The sequence below is a fragment of the Pseudopipra pipra genome, chromosome 4 (assembly GCF_036250125.1).
Source record: "Pseudopipra pipra isolate bDixPip1 chromosome 4, bDixPip1.hap1, whole genome shotgun sequence".
In the NCBI taxonomy this organism is placed as follows: domain Eukaryota; kingdom Metazoa; phylum Chordata; class Aves; order Passeriformes; family Pipridae; genus Pseudopipra; species Pseudopipra pipra.
The window spans coordinates 63,811,555-63,836,431 of NC_087552.1; the positions used below are offsets into that span (position 1 = coordinate 63,811,555).

The window sequence follows — 24,877 nt, forward strand, 5'->3', positions numbered from 1 at the left end:
CATGTCAGTTCACTTACACCACAGATATTAATACATAATTTATTTTTACAGTATGGCACAGTAATTATTCATGGCACTCTGTAAGCTTGTACAAATGGAAGGGCCCTTTCCCTGAGGGCTGCAGTGGACTTTATCACAGCTATAGAGATCTGAATAAAACCTAGAAGTTCACAACATATGCTCATCATCCAGGTATTTTTCTAAGTTTTACACTGGATCTTTTATCCCTAAAAATACGTACATCTATTATGTTCTCAGAACAATATCTGAAACGCAACACACAGTGATACCAAACAGAGCTGAGGAGGTAAGGCTGCATCGCAGAACACAAGGGTTTTTACAGTGACTCCAGTTGTAGTGTTTTGGTTTAGAAGTGAAGTCAGTTATGGGGAAAGACTGAAAGACAAGCCGAGCTTGGAGAGCAGGGTACTCATCATGCATATGGACCATATGTAAATTTAGCTACTGTAAAGAAGAATCAGACACACAGTGAAGGTACTAGAGAGACAATCATGTAAATAACTTGATTTTGCAGACTGACTGGGTTTTATGGTATATCCTTCTGGGCTACTGTGGGCTTTACAAAATTAGCTTTGCTTGCCTCTGAGAGCTACACTCAAAACTCCGATCAGCAAGACATGGGCCTACTCTTTTAACACTTTGGAAGTTCTACCATTGCTTATCAATTTTGTGCTGTACACGCTCAGCTTCTCAATGAGCTTGACTTGAGTTCAGTGCAGCAATGCTACATTAAATGGCTATTTTCTAACTCATAGATCTGGAAAATGGGGTTTAATCAATGACCATTAGACCTTGCGCTCTCTTCTGGCATAAAACGCCTTCTTCCATCCAGGGTTACTGTATTGTGGCTTTAATAAGTTGTGATTGGCATTTGGCAATGACTTACAGGGGCATGGAGGCCTTATTAACAGGAAGAAATGAAAGTAGTACAGAACAAAACAATTAAGTGGGACAGGATAACCCGCAGCATTGTGTCACTGTGTCACGCTTATATTTCACTTCATGGTATTGAATTCCCCCTACAAGTACAACGAGATACAGCTAACAAAGGTAGAACACTTCTCTGCTTAGGAAATTGTCCTTGAAGGTTATTTTCTATAATTGGGGACCACATCCTAAGAGGTTCTGAGCATGCGCACTTTTCCTTACAGCCAAAAGGCCTAGTCATAGGCTCTTTACTACATTTACTTCAGTTTAAAAAAATAGCTTGTGTGCTAAATCTGTGCCCCACTTCTGTCTCATTTAAATATTCAAATGCTTTTCCCTCCCTTTCTGCCCGTACTAATAAGATCTGCCTACCTCATAAAGGTTCAAGTAGGCACTGAGTGACATTAAAACTCTTATGTGCTCTTGCACCAAGACAATTTCTCCTGAATTTCCTTCCAGTGTTTCAAATGGAAGCCCCAGTCCTGAAGGTGACTAAAGCAGAGCCACCACAGTTGACTCCTTAGGTTCTCAGCTCCTCAAAGGAACCAGCCCCACAATATGATGCCTTTGTCTCAGCATTTATCATTTGCAAAAAGTGAAGTGCCCAGGCTTCCAGATTACTGATGAACCATAGTCTGTCTTCTCTAGAACATAAAGAGCTGATAGTAAGACATTATGAACATGCATTTTCCTTCAACCCTTACTTTGAGAAAAAAAATTTAACATTTTGCTTCCTTATTCTTATGTAGGTTTCAGATTTGAACTGTCATGAATTGGTGGTTCATATCAAAGTTTCACAGACTACATAAAATCACTTAGGACAAATGACACCTTCTATACCAAAACAGTAACTTTTTTTTCTCTTTTTTTTTCCCTTCAATATTACTTACTGCATTTCCTCTGAATCTGTTCAGGCACGTTATTGAAAAAATACATATTAGGGAATGCAGGACTACATTTTTAGGTAGGACACTAATATTTCTTAATCCATGAAAATGGATTCAAAATTTTGAAGGCAGTTTGCCAATCAAAATTTACTTGCTGCAATACTCAGAACAGTAGTTGTGTATTCAAAACACTATGCTCACCTACTTAAATATTGCCCCCACCCTCTCTGATTTGTTAGGAATCCTCTCTCTTTTGCTAGAGAGTTCTGGGTTCTTCACTGATCCCTGCAATAAGAACTATAAAGACAACCAGTCACAGATATGACTCTTATCAAGTTCACAGCTAATACTTGTACAGATAAAAAAAAATTTTCTTCCTTTCGCTGTTTTCCAATGTGCCTGCAAAGGAGAAACTAATACAGCAGGGTTTGCACACATCTACATGCTGTCTGTGAATAATAAGACTTTAATGACATCTGGGGCTCAATGAAGCAAGGACTTACGCTTGGAATGTTTGTCACAGAGAGCCGATGCCCTCATGTCGCAGAGTCTCAGGGATCCTTTGCTGCTGCTGTAGACAAAGAGATTGCAGTGGTGGGGATGGAACTCAGAGGCTGTGATCACTTCTGTCAGGTCCTCCATATTGGCTGGCTTTATATCTACAATGTCTGAATGGAAGTTTCATCAAGGAAAATGCAGTTGTCTGCAGCTAAACCACAACTCTTACTGCCTCCTCGAAGGAAGCATGTAAATGTGCACACAAGAAACACTTTTAGGTAAAAATACACTCATTTGTTTGGCAGTGGTGCATTTTTAAATTTCTGTACCTGCCCCACTTACACCAAACTCAAAGACCAACATCAAACTCAAAGCCTGCATGGTTTTACAGCAGATGCCATTAGCAGGTCAACATTTGCCCATGCTGTGCAAGGACATCAAAGAAACAGTATTCCAGGGATACAGAATTCTCACCTTCATTGAAACTAACAGAGCATGTAGCTGTATCTCCTGCATTTGCTATTGAAATCACTGCTCTATCCCAGATAACACTGACTGATAGGGAACAATGCACAGCTCAGGTCTGTTCATTCCAGTGAAGGTTCACTGGCTTTTATGATCAAGCAACTTAAGCTAAAAAAATCCATGTAGTTTAAGTTAAAAGCCTCAAAAAAGGTACTTTTTTTGGAAAGGCTTGTGGAAAACACAGAAGCATTTATGGAAATGGTTTTGGGTGAATACATACTAATACAATTTGTTCAAAAACAAACTCTGCACAGTATTAGGTTTGCCATTTATATACTTACAAAAGAAGTATATGAAATGGTATTCTTAGGTTTTTATGTAAATGATGCTCATTACTGAAATCAATACAAATTTCTGTGACTGAGAATTGTACATTTGAATCATTTAAGTGAACATTACTGGGACCAAAAATACATCAAAGATCAAGTTTCTCAAGAACAAACCTGTCAGTTAGATCACCAAAGAACATCCACATGAAGTACAGCTCACATGGTGCCTCTCCAACACTTGTGTCTCTGTGGCAGGTATATATTACCTGCCTTGGTGAGCTTAAAAAGCAGGACCTGATTAGCATTTATTTGGAGGAGAAGGCCAGCCTGTGGAAGACTGCTTATAAAGAAAAGAATGAAAGTGTCCCATGAGGGGGCTGTAAGAGAGCAGTAGATACAGAAGCATAAAATGAAAGAATATATATGTAAAGTACTACATTTAAATAAGATTGTACATTTTCACATGGCCCTCAGCAATCTGCTGTAGATAAGCCATCCAAATGTTAACAAATCCTTCGAACAAGAAGAAGAGTAACATTACCCTATTTTACTGATGAGGCTGTGAGAGAAGCAATACAGGATTTGCATAAGATCACACGGGAAATGCACGACAGAACAAACCCAGATCTACTGAATCCCAGTTCAGTGCCCTAAACACAAATCATCTCAGTGCCTGGATTCCCTGAACATAAAATTTGAATCAGCTGACATTCAAAATTTAAGCATCTCAGAGGATAAGATAAATGAGAAAATCTGTTTTATTGATGGCAAGAGAAATCATATATTGTGGTATTAAGCCTGTTTCTGTTCCCACTGTGCCCACTTCTGAAATGGAAGACCTTTGATTGATTTCTGTGGGAATGGGGCACAGTCTATCACCACCTTTACACTCTATACTTTGATCTTTCCCAAAAACGCAGGTCCAAGACACTATACTGAAATAATATAAAATATTCAGAGATAAATATCTTGATGACTTTGCATCACACTGTTGTGCCTTTTTTTTTTACACCAAGGAAAATATCAGCAAAACTATTAATATCTTATGACATTTAATAACAACTGGGAATGAATTAATGTTGCATTTTAACTGCATTCCTACTTGTACTATCATGCTTGCATTCATCTCCAAGAATCCATCATGATTAATATTAGTGTAATAAATGTTAAGATAAAAAAACATTGATTTACCTCCTTTATAAAGTATCACTAAACATTCTTGAAAATCAACAGAAAAAAAAAATGTTTATTCAGTTATTTGTATTTGGTGAATTTGTCTCAAGAAATATCTTTAAGTAAAAGCAATTGCTTTCAGAGACTGAATTGCTTTCTGGGGTTCAGAGAAATTACAGTAACTCAATAAAAGAATTTCACCTCTCAGTAGAGAGATGAATAACTGCTGAGTGATGAAAAAGATATAAAATATAAATAGAGTATGTGAAACAGTCATGGCAAGTATCATTTTTCTGGATGTTGAAGACACTATTGATGAATTTCCCTTCATTGCATAAAATGAATAAACCTATGTCGAATAATGAAATTAAATATTCCATTCTCCTGCCAGAAAAGCAGAAAATACTTGAAACAGACTGCATTTCCAGATGTGATTTAAATCTCCACTGAGAAAGAACCTCATTGCCTACTGAGGATCACAGCAAAAATGCACCACTGAAAATTCATCATTTCGTTAGATTTAGAAAAATTAAAACAATAACACTGTATTGAAGTAAACAATCAAGGGAATGGAGAGTTGCAGAAGAGATTTACCCCAAATGCATTTGTAATAATAGATGGAAAAACAGCCTTTGTTTTGACAGCTACAGAACCCAATATATCAAAAGAATAATATGTCACACAAAGGAACATTTCCCTCCTCTCATGATTTTTGCCATCTATTTGAAAACAATCAAGTACATGTGATGTGTGGAAACTGTATTTAAACTAGCATGACATGGTAAGGGCAAGTATCTCCCATGAGACACTTCTCATTTCTACTTTTCTATCTTCCCTTTGTGTCTTTTTCTTCCTTTTAAGCACAATGTTGCATGGCAGGAAAAAAAAATAAATAAAAAAAAATTGGATCAGACAGTGTGCTTCAGAAACAAGCCCTTTGGTGAACTTGAAAAGCTCAAAGCAGAGGGAATCTGGCAGAAACTGATTAAACTAAAATTCCATTGCTACAGAGAAAAGTATTCTAATGGCATAAATCTGTAGAGTTGTCTCCTACACTATTGTCTTCCTTTGCAATTGTATCTCATGGAAGGACGTCTTGAGTGGGGCACGGTCCCTCTCTCTCAGTTCACTCACCTCCAAAATACCAGTCACATCTGACTCCTGTTGTAAATCTGGTTAATTTTCAGAGTATGGACAAAACACCTAAGACCAAAGCTATCTAAAACAAAAATAACAGAGAGTTCAGTTCACCACTGGCAGTGTACTAGGATATTATTCTGTTGTCCTGTGAAACTTGGTGTTCCTGTGCCTGAACAGGGTAGGAATTTCCCCTAAGAAAATGAAAAAGATTTTCATGCTGCTTTGACTCTCACACATGCTTGTCAAGAATGAGGCATTTTAATCCTTGATAGATACTTGCACTAAGGGAAGGTTGAACTGACACCTTGCCAGCGATGGGCTGGAATGCACTGGAAGTTTTTTAATTCACTGACATTAAAACAGAGAACAGAAAATATCTTCTTGCTCACAAAAAACAGAACAGGTCTGTCCCCCTTCAGTATTTGTTGTCTGACATACCAGGTCTCTCCTCCATTGCTTGGCTCAGTGAAACAGGATAAAGCTATGAAGATTTTCTATAGAAAATCTACATAGAAGACTTGCTGTTCACAGCAAAATGGAAATGAAAGGTCTAGTACACTTGGCGACCACAACGGTGAGAGATGATGGTCTTACAGATGTGTTAGTAAAGCTAAAAGACCAGGAAGTTAATTCTGGGAAAGGCAACAAAGCCACTCTAAGGCAATGTAACCTTAACTTAGCTGAGTGTCTATGTTGCTTTCCCCAAACTATTCAAGAACAGAGGTATAACATAGGAGAGAAAGGAGGCAGGACAAGGCCTGACTGCAAGGAGGCTTTAGGGAAAGATCTCAAAGAGGGGAGAGGGGGAAGAAAAACAGTGTCAGAGGAAGGAGGAAAGAGTGTAAGGAAAGGCACGATTAACGACCTGCAGTGCTATGCAGTGTGAGGGATGTGATCCGAGTGCACGATTCAGTTATATGGGATGTTTAGTTCTAATCCAGTATTTTGTGCTGCTGTCGTGCAGCTGATAGCAAAATAAGGCTAACAGGAGGGAGAAAATTTGTTCCACTGCCTCTGGGCCACCGATTTAACACAAATATACCCCTCTGGGAGAAGTCACTCCAGAAAGTTCCTTTTATTGCAGGTTGCCAACTTGACCCTCACCGTGATCCAAAACTCACATTAATCAGACTTTTCCTCTTGATCAGCTAGAATTTAAATGAGCGTGCCTGCTTTATGCTCATGCCAAAACATGTATAATGAGAATGTGGAAAATACACAGGATTCCTGCTGAGCGAAAAACGTCCCAGGATAAGTTTCCTTGTATGATAATGGAAACATAGCAGTCTCCTGAAAATAGATTAAATTCCCTTTGAAGTGAACAGTATGCATAAAGAAATAGCTGCTTCGTCTTCCTGAAACCATCAAGGAATTCTACAAGAAACCAAATTTTGTAGAGAACAAATTTGCAACTCACAGGGTATGGCATATAAAGGACTGAATCTTCTATCATTGTTTTGGAATAATTTTTATGTGACTTGTGGGTTAACTGCAAGAAGGAAATAATTTTTATGGTCAGAAGAAGGCTACAAAAAAATATTACTTGTCCCCTCCCTCTTTTACTCAACTGCAATGGAGGAGGAGAAAAGCTTTCTTTAGAAAGCCAGACAAAATTTTCCATAGTAACTTCACAAGATAACCAAAATTCTCATCTTTCTTTTTTCAGTATATGCTGATATGACACTTCATTTTTATCCCTGCGTGGGACTTAAGTTTTTGCAATTTTTAGGCATTTTCAAAAAATAACCTTCAGCATAACATATCTTACCGAACCTGGCTGTTCCCTGTGTTTTCCACTGAGGTTTGTTCAGGCTCCTTATTTTGTCTGTATCTCACACCTACATTTCAGCCTAGTCCTAGAAAGACTCACTGACTAGTAGCTGAAATCAATAGCAATTCATAGAAGCTGCCAGGGCTTCAGTTTAGAGTAATTGATTACTGTGGCCCTGCTAAGGCTCTACACTTTTAATATAAGCATTTCTCTGAGTGGTTTCCTCTGTTAGTCATTTAGTGCAAACTATTTTCATTACAAGGAGGGAACTGTGATGCTTACAAATCAAGCTCTACCAGTTTTACACTTCCTACATGATGGTTATATCATTCCTATACCATGTGCTAGGTGAGAAAATTAATTCCAAATGGCTCCAGTTTTCTTCCAGGCTGTGTACATGAGGGGGACCAGGGACAGAACTAGGCCTCAGTGTGCCTGATAACATCATAATGTGATTACATCGATCTTATTATCAGTGAAAGAAGCAAGTCCTAACCTTTAAATAACCATCAACTTATTTGTTTCTTCTCATTTCTTAAAGATACACTGTATGTTTTTCACTGTTGAATGACAGTTCTACAATAGGTATATCTTGACAGTAAGGAAAGCATTGGATAGGCTCCAGTTTCTGAATCTCTATTTCAGACCTGTTGTCCAAGAGTCAAGGGTTTCTGGAATGAATTGTCAATAGGTTAATGGATTTGGCCTTTTCTTCAAATTCCAGTGTTTTACCTTAGGCAAAGAGATGACCCAGTATTTATATTCTAAGTACTCCCAGTAACCACAGTGTCAATGCCTTCCATCGCACAGCATTTGCCCACTGCTCCACTAAAAGCATGTACTGCATGGGTTTTATTATAAGCTCAGAGAGTTGCAATTACATTTTCTGTACCACTTGACTCTTGTGAACCATAAAAGCAGAAACTGCTGCATAAGTGTGTGCTCCTTCCAGCTGAACCTAGTATCTGTTAATACAAGGTATTGATCCATACCTGAAAATTACTTAGCAGGACAATGTCAGCCCAATTCCATTTTTAATTCCATGGTCATTATAACAATGACTCTACTGAGCAGTGGAAGAATTTTGATTCTTCAGACATCATACTGGAGTTGAGAATTGGCAACAGTCTCATGCTGGTGGTGATTTGCTGAACATACCAATTTAAATGGCTTGATTTTGATTGGCAACAAAATGTCTTCATCAAAAAGGCATTTAAACAGTGCTATTATAACAATACAAAGGCTTCTGTATTTTTCCTCATATCAGGATTATAAGACACTGAAAAAGTAAAACCCATTATGGGGCCTGTTAGCTCTATGTGGAAGGCCAAACCATAGACAACTAGGTTAGGTGCTGTGCAAACAAAAAGTAAAGGGATTGCCCATGACAGAAAGAATACATATGGAGTGCATTCAAAGAAGAGAATAAGTAATGTTAACACAGTTCTGTGGACTTCTGAAGTTTCTTACGTCAAGGATTACAGCCTAAGTTGGATGAAAAAGAGCTGTTAGTGGAAGAAGAAAAGACATGGTCATAGTTAACAGGCTGCAGTAGCAATAAACATCCCAGCTATTCATGTAGGAATAGGTTACTGGTTTAAGTGGCAGCTGAAAGAAACCACAGTCCCTCAAGACCAAGGCTGAACAGGAAGCCAGGAACAGAATCTAAATATCAAACCTCTGAACCAAAACTGCAACTCCTGGACTCCACATCTGAAGTTTCATTTGGAATTGGAGACACTTGACAAGAAATTAAAAGTAGTATTAAAAACGTTTTCCATTCATTAAGTTTAAAGCAGAGTTAGTATCAGAATGTTTTACAGAGAATGAAACTGAGGCATGAAGTGGCAAAGGTTTGGCAAAGGTCAGTTTAAGGGCCAGCAAGAGCAATAGCTCTGGATTCTAATCTATTGGTCTCTCTCCTACCTATCCATAGTAGTCCAGCTACGTGAGTATTCGCTCAGTTCTCTTCCTGGTTAGTTGGTTTTGAGAGGTTATTATTCTCACTATTACATTTGTCTTTTGGAACTTCCTCCCCCACAGGGGGGAGAATAGTCTAAAGATTCATTCTGAATTTGAGAGATCTCATTCCGATCTTTGCAATATCAGAATTACTTCACATTCCTATTATCTTAGGAGAATAAAAAGAGATAGCAGCAAGAAAACCTCAAACCTTGATTACATAAATGTTACTTTAAAAAAGAATCAACATATTTTAAATGTACTTTGTCAAATTTCAGGAAATTGCTTTTACTGCCATACATGCAGTAAACATCACAGACTTTGCTGTATGCAAGTTGAAGAAAAACATATCTCCTTCTATCTCCTAATATATAAGGAGAAACTGTCTATGGACTAGGTGCAACATCTGAATAAGTGTTAAAAGTAAGAACTGTAGAGTACCAATTGCTAGCAACTGCTAGGAAAAAGAGCATTTTAAATGGTGCAAAATGGTGCCAGTCACATCCAAATTTTGTCATAGATAGGCCTGTTTATACATACTGCAACCAGTGACTTACTTAGAGAATAATGAATTTAGAATTTGATACTGGAAAATTTTAATTTATTTAGGAATGGAATTTTTGGCTTGTTTTTTTGAACAGAACGCCCGCATTTTCATCTGTAGACACAGTCACGTGCCTGCTTTAGCAACAACCACATGCAGATTCAAATTTTCAAGAGCAAAGAAATCATTATCTGCACACAGCTAAAAGGAAAATTAAGTGGATGAATCAACAGACAAAGACCTGCCTTCATAAATGCACATCTGCATTTCTCTGTGTAAGGTACTCAATCACTGAAAGGTTCCAAAGTCACATTTAGTTAACACATTTGCATATGAATTGTCTGAAACTGTTGTGGGACGTTGAATGTCCCACATTTAGAATATAAATACCAGAAGAATCTCAGGTACATATAAATTATTAATAGAAGAGCCCTACTAAGTCTCCCAGCTTAACTTCTCTTCAGCAGTTCTGTTCTGCATAGGATAGTAAATGGCAACACGTACTACATACTAGCAAGGGTTCCAAGAAAAGAGTGCAACTTTCAACATTAATAAGGCAAGGACAATTTATAAGCAACAGGAGTATAATCTCATCATTCACAAACCCGCTTTTCTGAAATCCATTAGACATTTAACAGAAAACTTGGAGGGATCTACTTAGTTTGCTGAATAGAGTTCCTGGTACTACAGAGAAATACAATATATATATAACTTCCCAAATCCCATCTTCAAAATAGCCAGGGATTGTTTCCCACATAACTTGGAAATAAGAGATAAAATGTCTCTTTTCTTCTTTTTTTTTTTTTTTTGATGATTAACCCATGCACTAGAAGGTAATCCCATCAAGAAATTTCTTCTTGATTATTATTAAATGCCATGCAGCTCAGGAAGATATGTCTCTTAAAAAGCAGACACAGAACTTCCAGCTGGCAGGTACAGACTCCTCAGAGCATTTTGGTGGGGATTTTTCTTTCCCAATAGGCAACTTATTTCTTCATAAACCTTCCAGAAAACCCCAATACAGTAATATTTGCACCCTAATAGAGCAGAATAATTCTGTATTTTAACTGATGTTGCAACTCAAGTCACAAAGGATGCAACTTTTGCTAAATTTAGCTAGCCAGAAGTGCTTTTTAGAACATAAAGCTCTTCCTCTTCCCTGTATGCTTGTTATGGCAGTAGTGAAATAAAACTATCTTCAAAAATTGGCAGACACTTCTAAAAAATAGCTGCTATAAAAATCCTAATAAAAGCTTACATTCAAATTGTTTATATTACATTACATAAGACACCTGATCAAAACCTTGGGGCAGGACTTATATCCTAGTTGCTTAATTTATTTGAGAAGATTTACAAAAACATCAGCTTGGTCTCAAGGCACTGCAGAGAAATTCCATTCTGGGAGTTTGAAACACCACAATTATTTTCCAAAGCAAAGAGGGGTTAAATATTCACAGCTTTTTGTCTGTTTGCTTGATGTGCTTTCAGAACACTGATTCCAAACAAGTCAGGTAACTTCTAGTCAGTAGCAAAACAGTCGTCTTAGACTTGTTCTTAACTCTGCTGGTGTAACTTCATGAAAGTTAACATGGCCTTTTTTTACAGAGCATTTCTATTCCAAAGGCCCAAAAAGTGACCTACCTTAACTACTACAATTTCACATACAGTCCTCACCAGTTTCTATTACGACAACAGAAAAGAAAGCAATGTCTGCATTAATGAGAAGTGCTCTGGCTACTTCAATAGTGAGAAAAGATTCCAAGATCTCAGGTTTTGATGACTCACGTAGAACACAGACTTCAAGTTCTATAATACCTAAGATGACCATGTGAGTGTTTTTATGACATCTCTGCTCTTATATGGAACACTCTTCAAGATATTTTAGCTAATGAGCAAAGCAAGTTATATTTTCCTCTTCTTTATGTTAATACTCTGCAAAAGATTGTGCTTTGCAAGGTTAATTTCAAGTCCAAACTCACATGGGAACAAGAATAATTAGACTCATTTAAGAGAATTCTTCCCTCTGGCAGACGTGATTAAATTATTTATACATTATCTTTTTGTATAATTGTACCTAGAACTGTGTAAATGGTTTTTTTGTCTAACTTTCAATAAATTCATAATACATGTTTTTCAAGTTGGATACACCACCTGCACCTGTGACAACAGAGAATGGCTCATTCTCAAAATGCTTCAGTGAGAAATTAATCCAGAGGGAAACAGAAGTAGGCAATTTAAAAGCTTCCACAACGACACCATACTGATTAAAACTCATCAACTGAAGAAATAAAATTAGTAAGACAATAAATCTTGGACTGAATCTTGTTACCCATTTCCAGAGGAATAACTTCATTGACTGCAGTCACATTACACTAAAAATGTGAGTGCTACTAAGATGAGTATCGGTTCCATGACATGACCCTTTATCTGTAATTTAATATGCCTTGCCATAGTTCCCAAGTCCCTCTCTGCTAAGGATTGCAGATTCTGGATAAAACCTGAAAATTCTATTTCATGCTAACATTCATTTCAGCTTTACTGTGCTCTTTCTCTCTTTGATAGCAATAAACTTGAGAAAGTTTGAGATAATGGCATTTTAAAAGGCATTCCTGCTACAAAAGAGTAACTTGTTTGCTACAGTCCCAATTAATCTCTGTGGAGATCTGTGAAAAGACATGTTTGCACCTATTTTAAAATTTCTAAGTATCTCCAGTAGTTGCATTGCCTGGATCACTCTACAAACACATGAATTCAGTGCAATCCCAGTTGTGCTCTTTAATGTACTATTAAAGAATGCTGAAATGGTTTTTACAGGCTCATGATTTCACACTATTCTTTATCATTTGCAGTAACTCCAGTCTATTTTGTTTTTCCTTTTTGCAATTCACTATACATTTTTAAAAAGCAACAGTATTCTAATGCCTCTGGCTATGTTTTTCCTTACCTCTGCAGAAACTAAATAATAGATATAGGTCTCTATTTGGGGACAACTGCATTAGAGAAGACAGAGGACCAGATAAAGAAATCCATTAAAAGAATAACGTAATCACATATGTATTCATTCAAGTTGTGTATGGACAGGAGTGATAAGTAAGAAAATTATGTATTCTGATTCACAAATTAATTTTTTTATTAAACAATAAATCTGCAGTGCCGCAATTATCCCAAGGCTACAGTTACACTCAAATCACCTTAAATTAACTTCTTTAAAAGCAACTCCAAAAAAAGGAAGAGACTGGTTGTTGCCAAGAACGTAAAGGTCTCAGCTGTAATTATTTTTTCACAGCCAGACTCAAATCTTCCAATTTATTTATTTTAGAGGATGGCTAGATAGGGAATATTTCCATAGCACTATCCCATGTCCTGACAACATTGATACCATACGCTCCAGCCATGCACTGTTTGCTTTTGTTGCAATGTACGTTTCAGCTGTATGGCAGGAAGGTCTCAGACAGGGATTCAGTGCTAAAATACTGCTTAACTAGCTCTGATACTGCTCCTTTGGCTGTGAGTCACACTCTGTCATCCAGTTCTCTCTGACTGGCTGACAGTCAAATTCCTGAGATAGGAGTCATTTTAAGGTGGCAAGAATAGTTAAAAGCACTTGTTTCTGACAAGGATAAAAGAGTGTCCTCTAGCAAAACCAAACAGAAGTCCTGAAAGTATTAAAGGACCATTTTTGCAAATTTATTCACTGTTTTCAGAGCTCCCTAAATCTGGACTTAGAGATGCTTAGAGGTCTTCCTAACGGATGTTGAGACTTCTCTGTATTTCGTGAAAACAAATAATCTGTAAGGTCCTTACAGACCCCACTCACACAGCCTTACTGCTATAATTATTATCTATTATTTGAATTACACAGCTAGTTGTAACGACTGCAATCTGCACAAGATCATATATAAACATACAACTGTTCCTACTCTGAAAAGTTTAAAAGCTGTACTCAATTAAGATATTCTACAATAGATGATGAACAGATCAGAAATAATACTGTAACTGAACTGGATATATTCTTACCTTAACAGAAGCTGAAGAACCAAGTCAGTGCCTGTTGTAGAAGCTAACAAGCATCTATGTTAGTGTCTACAAGACAAAGCCATTTAAGTGATGCTAAAAATGCAGTTCTCTCTTGGCACTTTACACTTGGGATATGCAGAATTTTTCTTACAAATGAGTCTGTTGAGAGTTCATGAAAGGCTCCATTTACTATCAGGATTCTATGCAGTTCAGAGAAGATGACAACTTAGGTTAAAAGAGAGTAGGCTTAGATCAGATATTTGGAAAAAAATCTTTACTGTGAGTGTGGTGAGGCACTGGAACAAGTTGCCCAGAGAAGTTTGATGCTCCACCCCTGGAAGTGTTCAAGGCCAGGCCAGAAGGAGCTCTGAGCAACCTGGTCTAGTGGAAGGTGTCCTTGCCCATGGCAGGGGGATTGGAACTAGATGACCTTTAAGGTCCCTTCCAACCCAGGCCATTTTATGATTCTGTGATTCTATGAGTCTCCCAGCTACCACATTTCTAAAATCCTTATTCTGATGGTCATAGAATCATAGGATGGTTTTGGTTAGAAGGGTCACAAGAGTTATTTTGTTTAAAACTGAGAATTCTTTACTTTAGGCCGCATTTGACTACTGAGGTTACAAAGAACAAGTGCCTGATGCATTGTTTAATTACTCACAGAGCCAGTGTGGTCCCCAGTCTAGCAGTCAGAGAATTCTTTCCTCTTTTTATTCTCCTCTTAATTATTATTTATCAAGTACTATGTATCCAATTAGGATGGACCAGTGCAGCATCTCTAACAGTTCAAAGAAAAATCAGGCTTTATGCGATCACTGATATACAGGAATGCTGCTTATCAGCTCTATTCAAATGATGATTGGGTTTTATTCTTTTAAGAGCTGTCTTTCTTCAATTTAATGTATAATAAAATATGCTTTTCTAGTGCATATGCAATTTTAACATTGGAAGTCTGCCTAGCTTGCTTGTACATGTGAGCAAGGTGGGGTATGAAGTTAGTATTTTAACTTACAGAAGTGGTTACTGTGCTTTGTTTAAGCCATCAGTTTAAGGCTTAATGTTACAAACATCATATAAAGTAAGTGCAAAGTGATGCATGAAAAAAATATAAAAGAGGCTAAAATGCATTTCAGTATACTTTTATCTCCAAAAATATTGATTAAATTTACTTTAACTCTAATTATCACTAACAAAGATTCAGTACCCTCCCTAGTTCTTGGATCTCATCCTCGGATGATGTGTAAATGTGATATTTGGGAATTCAAATACCTGACTACAAATCTGTGTCTTGATTTTCAGTTGGGTTTATTTTGGGTACCACTATTTGTGACCTTCTCAGTACAATCAGGAAGTCCTCCCAAAAACTAAAGAAAACACAAAATGTTTTCTACTTTCATGCAATCAATGATTGCATGAAATAAGCCTACCAAGAGGAAAATAAAAGAAGACTATCAGAATTTTTGCAGGTCAGTACTTTAGACAAGAAATAATGTATATGTACTTCACCTTGGCAGTAGCAAAACATCTTTCTCTTCAATAACTACTATAGTTAGATCAAATGGTATAGTCATACTTGCTTTCTCAGGTCCACAATACTAACTGAAAAAGCCCAAAATACTGTATGGAAGAGCCTAAATTAGGTAACCATTTAAAAACTTGATGCATTATTTAAGCTTTAAGTCAGTATGGATAACACATGAAAATTTTAGACATATATGAAAGACATCTCAGGCCTCCCTACAAACTAGAACTTCATTCTCTAGTTTTCTGGGACATCTGAAAAAGACCTCAGAAGAAAACGGTATGAATTGTTTATACTTTCTGCTTACTTAATGCAAAGAATATTTCCAGAAATGAGGGGCTATTTTTTATGATTTCAATAATTCTCTTAAGTACCCAGAAGCACCAACACAACTATACAGGACAGCACTTTGTTTTGATCCCGTCAGCAGCACTTTATGAGCTTTATGCTGGAGTTTGTTCCTATCCTGAGCCTCAGTATATGACCTGTGATCTGCTGCCACTCATACACATCTTTGCTGACATAAAAATAATAAGCATTAGGAATAAAAACTATAGAAGAATATAGCACCTGCTGCCAACCTATTAATTATATCTTAGCAAAACTAATTACTGAACTACACCAGTGCAAATGATCCTCAAGTTACCAGGTGATTTGGTATCTGCAGTTGCATAGGCAATTCCTAAATAATTTATTTTCAATGCACAACTACTCTAAGCTGAAAGATCTGAAACCCAAAAGTTAAAAGACAAAGTCAACGAAAACTGCCATTTTGCAGAGCTTTGAGAGTCAGATCACTTTAAAACAACCTGAAATAAATCACAAATTGTTGCTAAATAGATAACAATGAATTTCCATCTACTACAGTCATTTTTGAAATGAAGAAGCTTTCCTTTTCTTTTTTGCTTCAGATAAGAGTAACATAAAATGAAAATTTTTGGGAGAGACAAGGAGGCTTAGGGGCTACAACTCTTTTCCTAAATTCATCATCAAATGGCTAAATGCTAAGCACCAGCAAGGTAAAGATTCATCTCTCTAGACAACCAAGTTTTTATTTCTTACTACCTTCTGCAAGCTTAGAATTGTCATGTATTTTTGAAAAACAGTAAATTATTTTTCTCTGTCCGTTAAAACAAGTGATCCCTAACAGAAAACCTCTGTTGGTACTCAGTGAAATTCCATCTCATTACATTCTTGAAGTTAAGAAATCTCTATAGAGCATTGATTTGTATTTCTCAGAAACAAAACCACTTTCCTAGCATTTCTTCACCTCTGTTACCATTTTTACAGGATTTCTCTCTCCTGAAAAGTCTGTCACCTCACCTAATGCAGAATTAGAGTACGGATGGAAGTAATGGAAAGCGCGATCTCACTGGGCAACAGTCAGATTCTGAGTTAAAATTCCAGCAAGCCTATTTGGCTCTCACAGTCTTTGTTTAACTGTGTATAAAGTGGTGCTAAGACTAACCTCAAAATTCTATTACAATTATTTTAAAATACCTTTATTGCAAAGCATTTAGTTGTGTGAAGTACGTCAAGCACTTCAGTAATACCGAGGATCTCTATCATGACCAGTTTACAATGTAAAGATAAGCAGATGAGAAATGGCAAAAGAATATAACAGTTAAGCATTGATATTTGGTGTGGACTTCATGTATTCACAAATTTCATGCAGTAGAACTTAATTTTTTTTATTTTTTATTCTATTTCCTCTACATATTGTTCTTCCCCATGGCTTTGCAAGATGAGACACTGGAGCCCTCAGACAGCATTTCCAGTAGTTTACCTCAGAGCACAATTCAAAATTTATCAAAATGTTTATCACATAAAACCTGCAGTTGACAGTACTCAGGTGTGAGCTACATGTCAAAATCTTTGTTACTGTCAATTCTAATTTGTAGTAGAAGGCCACTATTCTCCTGCTGAAAAAAGTGTGCATCACATCAACCCTAAGTCCAATCAGCTTGTTGAAACAGTTTTCTCCCCTCAGTTGTTCCCCTAGGAGTGTTTTAATTAGAAGGGCAAGGCAATCATTTCTCAATAGTCAGACTAAAAGAGCTTGCCAAACCATGAGATAGATCAGTATACCTAGTACCTCTGCAATCCCTTACTTCTAACTTACAGATTTTAGCTTTGCAGACATCTTCATTCTCTCTTAAAGGAGAGAGAGATAGACAGTGCATGTGGGAGAAGGAGAGACTCTAGAAAGTAAAGAATAAAAGAAAAACAAAAATTTGAGGAAAAGCTACTCAAATATTGCTAGTAGCAACTCAGCTGGAATATGACTCCATGGTATAACATACACCTTTTAAATACATGATACAGATTGACAGACTTTTCTTGATAGAATAGGAAGTGCTAATATGTATTACACAGAGCTCTCAAAAGAGAAATGATGTCTGCCATCTCCCAAACAGAAAGTCTATTCTGCAGGAAAACAGTGCTGTGGGTGGGGGTGGCAGCAGGTTCTCACACAGTACAAACATTTTTTTGAGAGCACAGAAAAAGCATCCTTGTGCACACAGCTTGTGCACCGTCATCCTGGCTGAGGCATTTTTATAGAAACAGCCTTATCTTACTCAAGGGTATAAATTTGCTCCATAAATGCCAAGAGAATACTGCAGATCTGCTTTCAGTTTAGCATTCAAATACCAAGCACTGAGGCAGGTAACAGGGATTTTGCAAGGCTGATTATCTTCCCCAGCCTAGGGGCTGCTCCCAGACCTCATATATGCCCTATATATGCACTACATTCAGGTGCACAGTGTCTGCCACAGACTTGGTCTCCATCAGTGTACCATGTTATCTTGTTTTTCCTAAGTCTTTTCCTGTTGTTGTTTACTTCTTAAGTAAATTCATTTTCCCAAGATGTGGTGCCTAACAATCTGCCTATCCATGATATGCTTCAAATATCAGAATACATTAGACTATAAGAAGCCCTATGGTGATTTGCTAATTAGCTTAACCCTTTTGGGACACAGAAGAAGGAATTTTTTATTAAAACAGGATAACCCTGGACTATATTGATCTGACTGAGAAATGAGTATTTTAGTCAAGATGAGTCTCAAGATGAGCACATGCTGGAAACTGCGATGTTGTTTCCATAGCAATGCCATGACAGCCTCTAGAGTGAAATAGTGTGCTACCAGGAAATGAAGGGAGTTCAAGTGCTATGAGCTACATAGTTCTGTGAGCAATCCAAATACATTCTCATAAAGAATATTTAGTGCAGCTAGATAGTCCAAAGATTGCTGCTGATGGCAAGAAAGCCTTATCAGTATGCTCCCAGCAGTCCTTTTTTCTTGTTCACTACACCCAAGATGACTTATCTAACGGCTTAAGCTATGGGCAACGCTGCTAAGCCATTTCAGACCAAACATTAACAAATACAGCAACCTGAACCTTACTTCTTTTCCAGTGCAGAATATCATCCATAATTAAGGACACTGACTCTCACTCTCCATAACACAGTGAAACACATTAAAGCTTTTGATGAAGAAAATCCTAATACATGCAATTATTTACCAGTTGATCTTCCCCCTTCCTTTTCTCTCACCTCCTCCTCTCTCCTGCCTCCTCCTGCCCAAATGATACTGAGCAAATCTGCTTGCAAGTGGGAAGCAATGTACAGAAGTCTTGCATATTCCTCATTAAAATTTACCAGGCGTAGCATAAACTCAGTTGTCTGCTTTTTAACCCAGTTAGTGTTTATGCTAATACAAAAGCAAATCAGAAAAGCACTATTTGTATTTTATTTGCCTGAGGTAAACATTCCAGTCAAATTCTGCAAAGCTGATCTAAAATATTTTCCAAAGATGATAGAAAGAGAATTCACTTAAGATCTCCATTGCTCTCTCTTTTCAAAGAAATGAACAACTCAGAGAGATTTGTAAAACTGCTAAAATAATGGTTAGAACTCAACTGTTCTCAAATAAAATTCTACAAGACAAAGTACTTTACTTTCTCCAGTGTTTCCCATGCAATTTGTAAAGGTGTTCAGACATGAGCTGAATGTCCAGAACTCTACCACTGTATTTGTTGTTTGTGTCATTGTCACAAACAGCCTCTTGGGTGAACAGATTGTAGGTCATTATACGTAGCAGTGCTGCCTCTGAGGTAAAGTAGAAAGACAAACACACATCCCTGCCAGATCCCTTAATAACAAATGCCACTTCAAACCAAAATGTTTTCTATTTATTGTTTTGAGCATGTATTTCAAGGAATCAAGCCTTGACTGTAAAACAGCAAGATGCTTCATTTCCCTTTTGCATCTAGTAAAAAGATGTGAAGCAAGCATTTTTAAAACTACCACAGCCGCCTCCTGCCTAAATGTGTAACAGAAGGCATCAAGCCCAGCAACATTCATTTATAATTTAAACTGTTTGCTTGGCAGAATTTTTTCACCTTAATATGTCTAGCCCTAATTGCAACTGGCACACCCAATGTTTTTACCAGAAACTCAATGACTTCCAGAAGATTTCTATGTAACTTGGTTTTCTATGGACAGAAATGCAGTTTCAGGGACAGATGTTCTTATCCAGGGGAAAACACGTCTCTGCAATTTTACAAGGACTTAGAGGACTCTGTATGGACAGAATGATACCTGTGAAAAGACTGATGCAAGTTTAACTTACCCAACCCCTTCTTCAGGTTATCACGGTCTCCCAGTTAATCTCCCAGTATGAGTAATATTCTGTAACTATCTCACCCTCTTTGGAACATTTATGTCAACTTTTCTGTTTATCAAAAAATTCAGTAAAAGTAATCTGCCTGATGATCTGGTTTTGACAACTGAGTACAGAAACATAACTGGATAGAGTCTATTTGACTCAGTCTGCTCTCTTGAATACACACTGGTATCCAGCTACAAAAGCCAATCTGCTACCACCATGGCCAGCTTAGCAAGAACATTTTGCCCCTAGCAAAATGTTACCTAGTGTTCTATCACTGCCTAAACTCTCTCATCACAATCCTCATACATGTTCGTTCAAGCGTATCTAAAAGAAGCAGCAATATTTGCATCCAAATCCAAGACAGAAATCCAGTTATCCCAAAGTCATCCACATAAGTATCTCAAAGCCACTGTCTCAGATACAGCAAAAGTTTCCTATCCTGAAGTTCAGAAATACATTCTTAATTTCCCTCTCATCATCACTCTTAAGATCATACTCAGAAATGGAATCTATTACTATAAATTGTATCATGTTTTAAGAGTTAAATCAATGAATCAATCAGAAACCTTAAAACACATTTCATCAGTCAATATTCAATAACAGGAGTGTTAATGCTTGAAACAGAGTCCATGCAGCTGTCACCAAATGTGGCAGTTTGAACACACAAGAGTAGAAGCCATAAGATCCTAAACAGTTATTTAATCTCAAATAATTTTGCTATCCACACTGTTCCAGACTTAACCTGTTTTCCAGCTCTTACCCAGGATATTGCTAGAATTTGAAACATCATGGGAGGCCAAGTGCTTCTGAAGCCTGCATACAAGTGTTTTCACACAAAGGGCAAATGAGATGTTGTTAATCAGGGCTAGGAAATGTAGTTCTCATAAACAATTTCTTTTGTTTTTCTGCCTCAGTTTCCTCATCCACAAAATAGTAGACAAATTTATCTATCTACTAGTCTGTTAATCTTTTGTAAGGATAAACTGATCAATGTATATAAAGGACATGAAGATAAAAAGCTTTGCAGAAACGCTAAGAATTATTTTACACTAGCATATTCACAAGCTTTTGCTCTGATTGTATCAATACTCCATAGCAAGTCTCTGATTTTCAAGGATTTACCCACATTTGGCACTTAAAAATTCATTTGGGGCTGATATTTCTGTCAGTAAGCTCTTACTGTGGGAAATGACAGAGAGGTTGCTGTGCTTGGTCTGACCCACTGCTCTGCCTTAGAAGAAAGAGGAGGACAAACAGTAGAGGAGAACACACAGTAAAAGTATCCAGGACAGAGACTGGAGCTACTGTGAAGACACTGTCAGGAGCCACACTGCTACTCCACACAGGCATGATGGCAAATAACTTTCCCACTCCGTTCTTACTAAAGAATGGAAGCACAGTTGCCTGTATATTGAGTCAGACACAGCTGGACTTTGAAGAATCACACATAAATTTTTCTTTTATGGACAGTCATATTAAAGAGGGCACCATTAAGCTTGCTTAATCTAGACAGGCGAAAGACAGAAAAACAATGTGAGTTTGGAAACAAATTGAGGAGGTATTCACTACAATCTCCAGGGTAAAGACGCCTGTCACTTGATCTGGCAAAGGTCATTTTTTAAGGACGTTAAGAGCTGTTTGATTTAAAGAACATGTTTCCTGTGACATTCACAAAGCATGGGTTAAGTTTCACAGATGACTTGGCCCACAAAGGAAGAAATACAATCACTAGAGACAAGGAGAACACCCCATCACATTGGTGCTCTCTTTTAGGAAATCTCCCCTAGCAGGACAACTTCACTCTGACATCTAATAGTCCCTCAGATAAATCCATGGCGAAATATTCCTCTAACTCCTTTTGATCCACTCAAAAAGAAATCATCAAAGGAATACAATATTCTGAGCTGGCCCCATAACCTATTTCTCTTCTCACCAGTGTATTTATGTTCTGCAAAACACAGAGAATCACTTTTCTTGGCTACATTTCCTTTTGCTCCCGCTCCAAGCCACCCTGTTGCAGTGTGAGGGGCAGCCTCACAGATGGTTGGAATGATTCCACAGCACAGCTTTCAGGATAACATCAGCACTTGATACAGCAATGACTGCATTAATCACAGACACAACTCACATAAAGCAGCTGAGCCTTACCTCCAAACTGAGCACATCTCTGGCATTAGACTTCAGGGAAGCAGGATGATGGGGAATTGGGGGCAGGGGCAGGGTAAAGACTGACCTTGCGGCAAAACAAGGTGGCGTAGCTCAGTGGGAAATGCCTACACTAGTATAGAGTATTCTAGTCAGGTGGACAGTTACCATTCAGCTGGCATTAGTTTCCTATTTGCTTGTCATTAACCAACTCCAAGACTGTTATTTTTCATATAAAATTCCCTGACTTTCGTAATCTCTTAGCTGTGTCTTACGATATCTGAGGATTTTCTGTTACAAATACTCCAGGGATTCTGATAAGTAAAGGTATATTTTAAAAATTGCAGAAAAAATATTTTAAAACAGCTCTCTTAAGCCCTACTAATAACATCAACACTGAGCAAGGAATCACAATAAAGGATACTGAAGCTCCTGTCTGTGATAGCTAAATGCCAGAGGTTAATCCTGAGATCATCCGCTGACATGTATGTCTCACAGTCACTGTTGACGGATATTGAGTTGACATGATAGGTGTGACCATTAGCAAAGATTCTCCGGGGAGTGACTTCTACCATCAAATCCATAGGTTTCAATACAGGCACCTGCCAAAAAAAACAAAAACAAAAACCAGAAAGGGAGTAAGATTTTAAATAATCTTTTGCTAAGATGATGAGAATTTCAGTGGAGAGAAAGCATTCAAAGACTATGATATTACAAAACTTCTTGACATTGTGCACAAGCTGAATTTCCCCATGGATGAATTGCTGGACAAAGCCCTCCTTGCCAAGGAGGAAAGGAGAGACATAAGAGCCATGGAGAGCCAGGCAGAGCCTAGACTATGGGAAAGGAAGGACTGGCAGCTGCCACACAACAGGCCAGTCCCACAACAGGAGCTACTGTCTCACATATGTAGGAGGGTCTGGCAAGCAGTGAAATACCAGTATTTTGCTAAACAGTTTGCCATTAGTTGTAAATCACTTAACAGTCTTTGCTTTGCTACTTGATGTCACTCTTTCAAAAAAGTCAAGTGGTGAGAAGGTTATAATCTCAGAAAACATAATAAACAGAGTCTTGGAAAACAAAGCCAACATGTGTATTGACATATTGTACATACAGACGTACCCCTGAAAAGCCAATAGCACAGATTATCACTCATCAATGTGCCCTCTTTATTTCCCTGTGTCACTTCAATGTCATGCTTCAAAAAGCAGACACTCAATTTATTCCCTATCAATAAAGCATTAAACAATGTAAGGCTGTGGCCCATGACTGGGACTATTCAATGTTGTTGAACGTGCATTAGAAGCAATCTATCCTACATCAATCCACAAGGTAGTTTAAAGACGAATATGGAGCAGTTAAATATTTGAGTTTAGCTTTCTACTAAAGGAACAAAACAAGGGTTCACCCAAACTTTGAATTCTCAGACTATAAGCAATCTGGAATGGTTTTGTTTGCCTAATCATACTGAATAAATATCCCATTACTGTAGTCATTTTTACACTTTGGAGGCTTTTTTCACAATAGATAATATTGGCTTGTTTTGGAGATGGAGGTTGTTTGTTTTCAATAATAAAGAAATAGTATTGTTTATACAACATAACCTCCCAGTTCTAACCTTTAGCTACTTCCTTTGCCAAAGCCCCTGGAGTGAATTCAGCCAATAAAATTTGAGAGCAAAAATCTAGTATGTTAACATCTGGATGTTGGTCTCCTCTCCCAAGAAACAAGTGACACGACAAAAGAAAATGGGCTCCAGTTGCACTGGGGAAGTTTAGACTGGATATTTAAATTTTTTACTCACTTAGAACTTCCTTCTTCTTACAGAAACAACTGGATTTTGGACATGGACAGCAGCTTACCTGCAGTGATGTTACTGTAGAAAGATCTTTAAGTTTTCCTTCTTCATCTTTTAAGTTGTACCCCTCTGGTCTCTTATCTCTTTCAGTAATTTTCCATAACTTGATTGTTTTATCTTTAAAAGAAAAGACAAACAACTATCAGCATAGGAATGTGGTTACTCACCTTTCACAATATATTCCTTAAAGAAACTTTTACACCTTGGTTTAGACAAGTCCTGTGCTGAAACACTGTCACGGTCACTGGGTCACTTCATTCTGCACATCCAGAAAATGTTGCCAACAGAAAAAAATACCTTCCAACCGAGTCAGAGGTTCCTGGCAGCTGACAGACCATGTAGAACACGTAGAGCACATGCTGCTCATGTATCCAGTCTGGCAGTTTGCAAGTGGAACAAACCCAAACCACTCAATGCTCACTGCCGAAGCTCAGTTTGACAACTTGACTCTGCAAGGAAATAATCTTGATGCTAAAACCAGTTTGATATTAAAGCCAGTTTGATAGGCTACTTATAAATAGCACAAGAAGAGCATAGAGTAGAGAGACAGGTCAAAGATCCCTGCCTGGCCCATTGTGGAAACAGGCAGTGGTGTACTGGTGTAACGTCAGGAGCTCCAGCAAATGAAAGGCTGTGTGAAAAATGAGACATTTCTTCCTCCTAAGGGAAAGTAACTGAGGAAGAACTGAGGGAAAAAAAAAAACCCTAAGAGAACTGTGTTGTAATGCTAACAGAGAGAAGTGAGGAGAAAAACATATTAATCTTGCATTGAATGGAATAAAACCTACTCTCCTTTTTTCATGATGGGAGAAGCATATGATGATAGAATAATGATGCCTCTCAAAGAGCCTCTGGAGCCAAAAAACATGTTTTAAACATTTCACATCACATAGTAGCTGAAGTTGAAGATTTCCCTGATATTGACTGTCCACTCCCACTCTGGCT

General features: G+C 37.6%; 1 protein-coding gene across 7 annotated transcripts in view; it reads right to left on the reverse strand.

Moving 5' to 3' along the window:
- PPP2R2C (protein phosphatase 2 regulatory subunit Bgamma) overlaps positions 1–24,877 on the reverse strand; it is a 200,248-nt gene that overhangs the window by 28,359 nt on the left and 147,012 nt on the right. For all 7 annotated transcript variants that reach the window (XM_064653280.1, XM_064653281.1, XM_064653284.1 and 4 more), the window contains 3 exons: positions 23,937–24,049; positions 22,499–22,676; positions 2,339–2,503 (listed from right to left, as the gene is read on the reverse strand). In XM_064653280.1, the coding sequence (XP_064509350.1) occupies positions 2,339–2,503; positions 22,499–22,676; positions 23,937–24,049 (456 nt within the window). The remainder of the gene's footprint in view (positions 1–2,338; positions 2,504–22,498; positions 22,677–23,936; positions 24,050–24,877) is intronic.